This window comes from Martes martes (assembly GCF_963455335.1).
Source record: "Martes martes genome assembly, chromosome: X".
Lineage (NCBI taxonomy): Eukaryota > Metazoa > Chordata > Mammalia > Carnivora > Mustelidae > Martes > Martes martes.
In genome coordinates, this window is record NC_137897.1 from 31,977,054 (window position 1) to 31,988,928 (window position 11,875).

Consider the following 11,875-nt stretch of genomic DNA (forward strand, 5'->3'; position numbering starts at 1 on the left):
TGAACAAGGAGTGTCATCGACACTTCCATTCTCTTGTCTCTGGTTGAGACAGCGCTCAGAGATGTGATCTGCCTTGTCTGCAAAGCTCCCTTGCGGAACTGAGAAAAAGCTACTCATCATAAACCTTTGCCTGATATCACAACCTTCTTAAGCCTCCTTGACTTTGTGGTCCCACTTCCCCACTCCCCGTCCTAATAAAACACACTAAGATAAATTTGTGTCTTAGGGTCTTCTGGGCAACCCAGAGTAGAACCCCGTTTTGTCTTCCTTGCTACCACCTCCCTTCACACAAACCTCTGATCAATTAAACCTGACTTCCTGCCAGCTTTTAAACACATTTTACACAGTCCCAACTGTATTTTGATATTAGTGTTTTCTTAACCCAGACTGACCTTCTTCCCATCCTTTCTTTATCAGTCATCCTATCTCCCATTGGGATAAAGGTCACCCCTTTATCCCAATCTAGGTGATTCTCTCTCTTCCCACAGTAGTTTCTTTGTACCTGTATTGGAACAACTGTCATCCTTTGTCAGAACTGACCTTACAATAGTAGGGCAGTTCATAAATCCACAGAAATCATGCTTACACAAACATACACCCCGAGTGCATTTCTTAATCATTTATTTTAACTTAAGCCAAATATGCATTGGTTTTCAAGTCTTTGAATATAGGGATAATTCATTTTGCTTGAGGATAGTTTCGGTGATTAGAATTCCATCCTATCTTCCTGGCTTAAATTCTGATCCTAGTGCATTCTAATCAGTAGTTTCTAGTTTGAGCTTTTCTAAAGTACAGCAGGAACTTGAGAGTGCTTTCAAAGTAAACCAAACATAAAAGCTTTCTAAATATTCATGATTGTTTTTTAATCTTTTACAGCTTTGAGCCCAAATGTAATCCAATAGCAAATTTATTTTCAAATACTTAGTTCTTTGAAAGTATTCAGCTTAATGTTTATAGTAGTAGCTGTCTTTTTGCATTCTTTAGTTTACTGATATTAAATTATATAATTAGAACCGCAAACATGCCCTGCATAGAGAACCTGGGAGATGAACGCAGCTGGCTTTTGGTGAGCATAGAGTTCAACTGACAGGAGTAGGCATGCATGGTCTCTTCACTGGGAATAGAGAACATTAATCTGATGAGTCAGTTAAATAAGGGCAGATTTATAGAGCCTCTATTGAATATATGTCTCCTGGATAGATTGAAAGCTCAGTAGGGTCTGTGTCTTATATGCCCCTGCAACACTTAGCAAAATGCCTTCAAAACATTACTACAAGAAGGCATCCCGTATGTGATGATAGGATTGAATGAGTTTAATTGAATTGAATTCTACCTTTTTCGGAGCAAAAGGTGGTTGAATGATGTAAAATAGTGGTATGTCAGGAGATGAGACATTGCCTTGGAATTTCCTTGCAAGAATATCAAAACTATCCCAAGATATTAGCTGTGCACAGGCTGTAGGATGACTCCCTCCCTTGAATTTCTTTTGTATGTGATTATAATGCTACAAGTCTTCATCTTTACTCTTTTCTACTCTTACAAGATTTCAAGACTGTATTTATAGAAAATCACCAGTATATTTTAACTAATTTAAGCTAAAGACCAATGGAACATTAATAAATCTCAGTATTGGATGTTCTAACCTCTACTACTATGCACACACCTGCACACATCACTTTTTCCTACCAACATATTTTCCCATCCAAAGCTCTCAACTAAAAGCAAATAGAGCCTCCATTGGTTAATTTTTATAAAGAAAACTACTCTAAACCTTAGTGGCTTAAAACAACAATTTCTTATTGCTCATGATTCTGTGGGGTGACTAGGCTCAGCTAGGTAGTTCTCATCGAAGGTCTCTCTTTTGGCTGCAGCTAGATGGTAGACTGAGGCTGAAGTCGTATGAAGGCTTGACCGGGCTGATTGTTCAAGTTGGCCATCTTACACTTTCTGTTAGCTGCCAACTGGGAATTCAGCTAGGACTGCCAACCAGAGCACTTACAAGGGGCTTCTTTCTGTGGCTTGGGCCTCAACACCATGGGTTCTCAGTGGGATCATCCCAAGAATGTTCATTCTAAGAGAGGAAGTAGAATTGTTAATCTCAGGCTTGGGGCCCAGAAACTGGCACATTGTCACTGGTGCCATGGTCTCCTGGTCAAACCAATCACAAGGTCCACTCAGATCCAAAGAGAAAAGATAAACACCAATGAGCTGTAGCTCATTGGCTATAGCACTGAAAAAGTAATGACCTTTTTACTTTGCTATAACGTCCATTATAACTTTCCATTTGTGACATTCACATAAAGTAAAATGTACTGAAACTGTCAAAACAACAAGAAACATCCTTTTTACAAGGCATGTGACTTAATTAGATTAAAAATTAGATGGATAGTCTGTTTCACTGTCTAATCTCATGTTTGCCCCTAGCAAGAAGGTCGAATAAAATACTTCAAATGATTTTCCCACCTTTACTGATTAAGTTTTATCACCAACCAAGAGGAAAGTCAGGTAAGGATTCCTTTGCCTGGTAATGGTTTCCATCATCTTTGCTGAGGCTTGAACAGCCTCTTGCTTCTCTATTTGAGTTTGGGGGTTTCCGAATTCTTTTGGTCTACCCTCTCGGAAGACAGTAGTTTCCAGCCCTTGACTTAGCACCCAGGAGCCAGATTCCTGAAGGAAAGGCCAAAGAAATCATACTACTTTTCTTACCCCTTTTTAAAAAAGTCAGTTGAGGGGCACCTGGGTGGCTCAGTGGTTTAAAGCCTCTGCCTTCGGCTCAGGTCATGATCCCGGGGTCCTGGGATCGAGCCCTGCATCGGGCCGTCTGCTCAGCAGGGAGCCTGCTTCCCCCTCTCTCTCTGCCTGCCTTTCTGCCTACTTGTGATCTCTCTCTCTCTGTCAAATAAATAAATAAAATCTTTTAAAAAAATTAAAAAAATAAAAATAAATTTAAAAAGTCAGTTGAGTTGACTCAATGGCAACTAGGAGACTTACAGAACAAAGGCTCTGGGTATGTGTTCACATTGAATTTCTGAACTGAAACTTTTGATTTTGAGATGATTACAGAGTCACACTCAATTGTAAGAAGTAATACAGAGAGATCTCATGTACCCTTTACCTAGTTTTCTCCAATGGTAGCATCTCGCAAAGCTATTGAGCAATGCCACACCTGGAGTGATGACATTGATACCACACACCCATCTTCTTCAGACTTCCTCACTTCTCATTTGGGGGTGTGTGTGTGTGTGTGTGTGTCTGTGTGTGTGTGTTCTATGCAATTTTATCACATCTGTACCTTTATCTATCACTATAGCCAAGATACAGAACAGTTCCATCATCACAAAGATCTCTTGTGATCTTTTATAGCTACACCCACCTCCCTCCTGACACCCCTCCCTACCTCCAGAGACCACTAATCTGTTCTCCATATCTATTATTTTGTCACTTCAAGACTGTCATTTAAATGAAATTGTATGGTACGTAGCCTTTTGAGCTGGATTTTTCACTCAGTGTAATTCAGTAGAGGTTCGTCAAATTGTCTTGTGTATTGTCTGTTCATTCCTCTTCACTGCTGAGCAGTAGTCCATGGTATGGCTGTACCACACCTTGTTGCACCAGCCACCTCTCCTCTTGAAGGTCATCTAGTCCATTTCCAGTTCGGGGCTAGTCTGTAGAAAATGATATGAATATTTGTGTACAGCTTTTTATGTGTACATAATCCTTCATTTCTCTGGGATAAATGCCCAAAAGTGCAGTTGCTGAGTTGTGTGGTATCTGTATGTTTAGTCTTATAAGAAACTGCCCTACCATTTTCCAGAGTGGCTACACCATTTTACATTCTCACCAACAATGTTTGAGTGAACCAGTTTTTCCACACTGAATTTTTTTTAAGGAGGCTCCATGCCCAGTGTGGAGTTCAGTTGGGACTTGAACTCATGACGCTGAGATCAAGAGTCAGATGCTTAACCAACTGAGCCACCCAGGTGGACTTCCACATCAAATTTTAATCATGTGAATTACAGTATAGCTTTTAATAATTGGTGGCTGGGCAGCCCAATGCGAATCACACATTCCTAGCTATTTCCCCGTCTTTGTCACTTAGGAAAGGTTTGAGACATCAAGAGCAGACAGGGAGACGTATCTTCTGGAGCTGTTCTCCGTGGCATCTTTATTTGTGCCTCATACCCCGAACTCTATGTTCAGTGATGGGTTCTGGTCCTCGTTGCACCGCAGGCAGTCTGCAGCCACTGATGACCACACGTGTGTCATATATCTCCTCTCAAATTCCTTTTACTTTAATGTTAAACGTTACACATAAATACCTTTTGTACAAAGAATATGAAGTTTTCTGGCCTCTCTCTTTTCTTACCTAAGGCATATCTTCAACCAGTAAGTGCTAACAGTTGACTAGGAATGGACTGTCGTATTTAAACCAACAAGCAAATATGACAAGGCCATTCAAACATGGGCTACAAAATAATAAACCAAACATTCTCACTTTTTCTCTTCGCCTGTCTCCCTTTGGCCAGGTGGAATTCGCTGCAGACATAGGCCTTCACTATAAAGGAGAGCTAACAGTTGTTTTACGTTACATCCCCTCAGAGGAGAACCTGATGATTCCTCTAGACCAAGTTCAAGGTAGAGTAAAAATCAATGACTTTGACCACGGGCATTCTGTGTCTAAACGTATGGTAACAGGGATCAGGAATTTGGCATTACACAGATGAAAATGTAAAGGGTTGGGTGTCACTGTCTTGGAAGAGAGCTGAGAAGTATATCCTACAAATGGGAGAGGGGGCAGGATCTTTACAAGTAAAGGACAAAGTTTATACTAGAAACCAGGCTTACTGGTGGCATTTGTTTCCTGGAAATCCCAGAGATCTAGGATCTTCCCCAGGATGGAGAGGGGAGGTGGGGAGGAGTACAGTCTACGAAGAGGAGAGGTGTAAAAAGCTGCTGTATAGATTTCCAACAGTCACAGTTACTCAGGGAGTCTTGAGGAAGAAGTTGACCTAGAACACAGGATGTAAAGGAAAAATCCAGATGGAGTCAACTTTTAAGTCCTTTTGGCCTTCTGCCGTCAACTGATCCAGGCAGCCTTCTCTAGCCTTCCATTCACTGTCACCCTCTTCAGGGTGACCCTGTGCAAGTAATTCACTGCCTCTTCATCTCCGTTTCCTCACTTCATAGGGATAGTGCAAGGATTAAATAGGTTCATTCATGGAACGTGCCTAAAGCAGTACGGAATAAAGGTGGTGGCGGTGGTTATTACTCGCGTTGAGCCATTTCCTCAGAATAAAAATGTGACATGGGGAGTGTTGTCTCTCAATCAAAAACATAGTTGTGCCTGGGCCATGTATAGCCTTTAGAGCTGGCCTTTGCACAGTTCTAAATTTATAAGACTAAAACACCCAAGAAGGAAGTTACGGAATTTTCACTTTTGGAGTCTTTGCACTTCTGTGTGGCTTTCTCTGTAGCTGTTCTCACTGAGAGCAAGAATATGGCTCAGGCAGCTCTCAGATTCATTTCCATTTTGTTCTTCTATACCCTGGAAAAAGGTACTCCTTGTTGGGAAGTATTTACAGTTTTACATTTATTTGTTCATTTTTTTTTTTTTTGCAACAAACACAAATGAAAGACCTATCCAGAAGGAATCTGGTGGGGTAGAAACATTTGAATAAATCATGGCAAAATACAATAATGTAAAGACCCAGTTCAGTCAGCAAATGAAATAAATCTTGGCAGGTTTTCTTTGTGAATTTTGAAACGGAACCCATGATTTCTTCTCTCTCTTCCCTTCTCTCCCTTCCCCCTCCTTCTCCCTTCCTTTCTTCCTCCCTCCTTCTCTCTCTCTCTCTCTCTCTCTTTGATGGCCGATGCAGGAAAGAAGACCTTCAAAAGGGGAAAGAAGAAGGAGTCACCGGTAATCTTTGGAGGAATATTGGAAGTGTTCATCAAAGAGGCAAAGAATTTGACAGCGGTGAAGTCAGGAGGCACTTCTGATAGCTTTGTGAAGGGGTAATTTTGTTTGAACTCATCTTAGAAGATACTTAATGGGAAATGAGAAGTTCTGTGACCCATGAGACAGGGGTGGCTGTGAGACTTCTGTGTTCATCTTACTCTAAATGGACAAGGAGAAAGCTACCCTTAAATGCTGGCTTTTAGATCTGAAACAACACGAGGTGAGGGGGCTGCTAATTCTAGTTTCCCCCTTGCTTCCAGCATATCTCAGGATATCCCATCATTCTCACCCTCAATATTGGCAGATTTTCCTGTGAGATTCATTTCTCAAAGGAGGAGAAAATGTGATTTTCTCTGTGTAATATATTTATATTGTGGTTTGTTATCATTTGGTACTGGCAATAAACAACAACAAGAATATTGGATCCTTCATATTTTGCTCTCTTAGGGGAAATTGTAAAAAGTAGAAATTTCAGAGCACCCTCCCCGGAGATAGTGACTGTAGAGTGTTCTGGGGACAGCATATTTCTTTTTTCCAGTTGTTTTTTTTTTCTTGTGCTTGACTTCTAGTTTCATAGCATCATGGTCAGAATAAATGCATGGTATGATCTCAGTCTTCTCAAGTTTATCAAGGCCTATTTTGTAGCCTAACATGTGATGTATTCTGGACAGTGTTCCATACGTGCTTGAAAAGAATGTATATTCTGTTGTGGAATGGAACGTTCTGTGTACATCTGTCATGTCTTGTCTAATGTGTCATTCAAGGACACATTTTCCTTATTCATTTTCTGCCAGGATGCCTATCCATTGATATAAGTAGGGTGTTAAAGGTCCCTGCTATTGTATTACCATTAATTTCTCTCCTTTTGTCCATTAGTATTTGTTTTTGGTATTTAGGTGTCCCAATATTGTATGCATAGATAGTTACAATTGTTATACCCTCTTGTTGGATTGATCCTTTTATCATTATGTACTGCCCTTCTTTGTCTCTTGTTACAGTCTGTTTAATTAATTTTTTAATTTTAATTCAGTTAGCTAACTTCTAGTACATCATTACTTTCAGATGTAGCATTCAGTGATGTGTCAGTTGCATATAACACACAGTGCCCATCATAGGGATACCCTCCTTAATGCCCATCATCCAATTACAGTCTGTTTTAAACTCAGTTTGGTCTGATAGAAATATTGTTTTTCCAGCTGCTTTTTTTTTTTTTTTGCTTCCATTTGCATAGTAAGATTTTTTTCATCCCTTCGCTTTTAGTCATGTATATATCTTCAGGCCTGACTTGAGTCTCTTATAGGCAGCATATAGATGGATCTTGTGGGGTTTTTTTGGTCCATCCCGCCATCCTCTATCTTTTGGTTGGAGCATTTAGACCGTTTATATTTAAAGTAATTATTGCCATGATGTGGTTGGAACTAGAGGGTATTATGCTAAGTGAAATAAGTCAAGCAGAGAAGGATAATTATATGATTATTTAAGAATTTAAGAAACAAAACAGAGGCTCATAGGAGAAGGGAAGGAAAAATAAAATAAGATGAAATCAGAGAGAGAGGCAAACCATAAGAGACTCTTAACTATAGAAAACAAACAGAGTCCCTGGAGGGGCGGTGGGTGGGGGGATGGGGTTACTGGGTGCTGGGCATTAAGGAGGACATGTGATGGAATGAGCACTGGGTGTTGTATTCAACTGATGAACCACTGAACTCTACCACTGAAACTAATAATATACTATATGTTAATTGAGTTTAATAAAATTTTTAAAATAAGGTAATTATTAATAAGTAGACACATACTGCCATCTGTTCATTGTTTTCTGGTTGTTTTTGTAGTTCTTCTCTGTTCCTTTGGTTTTCTCTTGCTCTCTTTCTTTGTGGTTGATGAGTTTCTGTAGTGTTATGTTTGGATTTCTTTTTCTTTATTTTTTTGTCTATTTAGTACAGGTTTTGGGCATGAGGTTAATTCTTTGAGTCAATGACATTATTGTTCCTCTCATCAATCCTTCTTAAAAAACTGTAATCGACTCTGTAAGAAAATGAGTCAAACCTTTACCCTCACACATTCTAATTTTGATAAAGCCAGTAGTAAGGTGAAGCAGATATCTGGGGCTTTCCTGCTGGTGAATGTGTGGGCCTGAGTCCCAGTTCATCTGTCCTTCATTTTTTCTCACAATAGTTTTAAGCACAAAAGAAATGCTTTATTTGGATCCTGCGATTGCGATTTGCCTCACCAGCCCCACCATCCTGTTCAGGCCTCTTCCTGCCCACTGCCTAATGGGATGAGGGAATGGCTCCTTACCTATGGCCTCACTGTGGCCTTGCAGGGGTGACTTAACATCTTTTGAAATAGTTTTCACTATATCATGTTGAACATTTACAAAACAGAGATAATAAAGGATGATATCTTTATTCTATAATGAAAAAAAGGCCAGTGACTTTCTAGTAAATTCTCTCTCTAATTACACTTAAATATTGAGCTGATCTTAAAGGAACCTCAGGGTTTTTTTCTAAGAGTGCATTAGAAAGGGAGCACCTGGGTGGTTCAGTCAGTTGAACATCTGGCTCTTTGTTTTGATTCAGCTACTGGTCTTGGGATCCTGGGATTAAGCCCTGCTTAGGGCTCTATGCTCAGTGGGGATTCTGCTTGAGATTCTCTCCCTCCCTTTCCTTCTGCCCCTCCCCAACATGCTCACTCTCTCTCACTCTCAAAATAAATAAATCATTAAAAAGGAAAGAGAGCATCAGAAAGCAAAGTTTCTTTCTCTTGCATGTATACAAAGACAAAGGGTAAACCATCTGGGGCAGGTATGAAAGCATCATGATAATTAGGGACTCTTGTTTCTTCTATCTTGGTGTGGTATCCACCTCATGGCCAAGATCGCTGCTGGAGTATCAGCTATCCCATCTAAATTCCAGCTGTCAAGACAATTCTCAGAAATTTCATGCAGAACCACTTTCTATATCCTTTGGGCAGGATCTTAGTACATTGGCTATACTGACTGCAAGGGAGGCTGGGAATGTAGTCTTTATTCTGGGCAATCTTGTGCCTAACTTAAAAAAAGAGTCTTTTTAAAGAGTAAGGAGAGAAGGAATATCGAGGGATAAGCAGTCTCTTCTTGGTACATGAAATGAAATCTTAAGTGTTGCAGGGTGTCTTCTTTATTGTAAGTACCTACTACAGGAGATATTTTCATTTCGAGAAGAGGGAAGGACCAAAATAGGATTAGAAAGGAGAGTACAGGCATTTTGCTATTGTCTTACTTAAAATAAACAATAAAACCTTCCACTTAAATCTAGATGTAAGCATATAAGTACCTTGAAGAAAAAAATGAAATATACACACACAGGCACCAAGAACTACGGGGAATGGAAATAACTACTCAAGGAAGCCATTTTCTGTTTCCCCCGATGGCTTGATTGCATTTTCTCTTGCAGCTACCTGCTCCCAGATGACAGCAAAGCTACCAAGCACAAAACTCTGGTGGTAAAGAAGAGTGTTAACCCTCAGTGGAATCATACTTTCATGTTCAGTGGCCTGAACCCCCAGGATATAAAGAATGTTTGCCTAGAACTTACTGTCTGGGACAAGGAGGCCTTTTCCAGCAACATCTTTCTGGGAGGAGTTCGTTTGAATTCCGGAACTGGTGAGGGACTTGGGGACCCTGAGATAGTGTGTGACTAGTGGTTCCTGCGGGTTAGTATGTAGGAGATGTACACGTAGCTTCAATGTTTATATTCAGTCCTTTTATAAAATATCACTTACACTTTAGTCTAAGTGAATGTCAACTACTTTTGTGGGTGTTGTTTCAGGTTTTTCTCAGGGGAGGATCACCGAGACAGCACAGGCTTCTGATAGGGGAGAGAACGATTTCCAAGACCGACTTTACTTCATCCTCTTCTCAGATGACTCACTGGTTGAATTGAAAGGAAACCCATTTTTCTCCCTAAAAAATAACACCTAATGTTGTTCAAACAGATTGTGGAAACATGCTGCTGATGTCACAAGACACGGCCACAACTGGGCAGATTGGAGGGAAATGATTGGGGCAGAGCACAGGTAGCCCCCAAGACCCTCATTATCCCATAACTTACGTCAGACACAGAGGGTCGATGTGCACTGTGGTCAGTACTGTTAAGAACAACCCCACCTGTGTGGTGCTGTGCGTAGTTATAGATTAAGGAGAGCCAAAAATATCTATACCACTAAACCGAAAACTCCCCAGGTTGGAGAAGCGGCCTTGTTAAAAAAGGAGAGCCCCAGAGCCCACTTCATCCTGTTCTTCTGTCCTGTTACCTCAGTCCCAATGAGCCAGCTCTCTGAGAGACTACCAAAGCAGGGGAAGAAATGAGCCATGAGGGCCATCCTGCTTTGTTTCTCATTATCTTGGCAGAAGAGAGTAGTGCCAACTGCAAAGGGAGTCTGTCGTTCTAACACTACTCACTAGATAGGGTAAGTGAAAACAAGCCAGTGAAGGACTCTGCTCAATAAGGTCCCCTCAGAAGTTGATAGGTGTCTTCCAGAAGATCCAAACATTTCATCTGTGAAGGGTAATGCTCCCTTGTCCCTTCCTCTCAGGTGTGAGCCATGGGAAGAGTGTGGATTGGATGGACTCTCAAGGGGAAGAGCAACGCCTGTGGCAGAAGATGGCGGACAATCCTGGGACTCGCGTCGAGGGTGTGCTCATGCTCCGGTCCAGCATGGGGAAGTGTAGGCTCTGAAGGTACCAGTCTCCAAAGTGAGGCCCCCAGGCACTGTCTGGCTGCTATTTGATCCCAGTATTGGTCTTGCGACCTGGGATTCTGCTTCCCTGACATTTTTCACCTGAGGGTATTGGGACACGTGAGTAGAGATGTCCGCGTTATGAACATTTAGGGTCTCGCCGAGTGTCTCAAAGAGCATGTACCTCTGTGTGTCCAGGGACCAGAGCCTTTTTGATTGGATGGTAAAAAGTGTGCCACACTGTCCTGTCAACGGCAAATTGTGCAATGATTCATAGACTTTATACCATAAGGGAAATGGTACAAGCTTCTTTGAAACTACGGTTGAAATTTGGAATCCTTAAACTTTTTCTATTACTGAGTTATTTTACATTTCCTAAAATGGTTTGAGGGTTAAAGGGGCCACTCATAATGTAGATCACTTGAAGAGTAAGAAGGAATACTGACTACGCTTTCCTCACCCTGGGAATTCCCATAATCCCTAAAAGGCATTGTGGGGATGGTTGCTTAGACAAGGAGATGGCCCTGTTGTAGCAAACTTGTGGATTAACCAGGTAAGTTTTCAAGATGAGCGGACAGGTTTTTCTATGGTGATTATATAATCTATAATCTAAATCAGTCCACTTTTGAGAGTGAAAAGAACTAGATCTTTCTATCCGAACAACAGATGTAAACCAGGATCGACCAGGGAAAATGGAGATGTAGTGTCATTCTAATTATGACTTAGGAATTAGAGAGCTCCATTGTAAATATCGATTTTGTAAAATATTCTAAGCCACTGACTTCAAGGGAATAAGAACTAATGTACATTTTGAGCCCCAGCATGTGTCATATCTACTGATATCCCACTGGTCAAAGGAAGTCATATGGCCAAGCCTAAAATCAGGAGGCAGGGAAATCTACTCTGTTCATGGTGAAGCCATGGCAAGCACAAGGATCCAGGAAGGGAAGAAGAATGAGTAGTTCACTAGTTCAATCTACTTTACCTTCTGATTAGCTGGAATTCCAGGTGCGTCAGCCACCAAAGTTAGAGGCAAAGATAGTTAAAGTTGAAAGGTACTTCAGACCTCGTTCCTCATTTTGCATATTCCAAATCTGAAGCCCCTAGAGAGCTGAAAGGACTTGCCCAAGATCATATCGAAGCCATGACGGTATCGACTTAAATCCAGGGTGTGACTTGTCAGCAGTGTTCTTTCTA

General features: G+C 41.0%; 1 protein-coding gene across 1 annotated transcript in view; it reads left to right on the top strand.

Annotated features, from left to right (window-relative positions):
• The window catches only part of SYTL5 (synaptotagmin like 5), a gene marked incomplete at its 3' end in the record, with an annotated part of 104,142 nt that extends 93,465 nt beyond the window's left edge, over positions 1-10,677 (top strand). Inside the window, exons 14-17 of the mRNA XM_080795696.1 lie at positions 4,527-4,635; positions 5,868-6,015; positions 9,394-9,602; positions 10,535-10,677. Of these exons, the coding sequence (XP_080651822.1) occupies positions 4,527-4,635; positions 5,868-6,015; positions 9,394-9,602; positions 10,535-10,677 (609 nt within the window). The remainder of the gene's footprint in view (positions 1-4,526; positions 4,636-5,867; positions 6,016-9,393; positions 9,603-10,534) is intronic.
• Between the last annotated feature and the right edge of the window lie 1,198 nt (positions 10,678-11,875).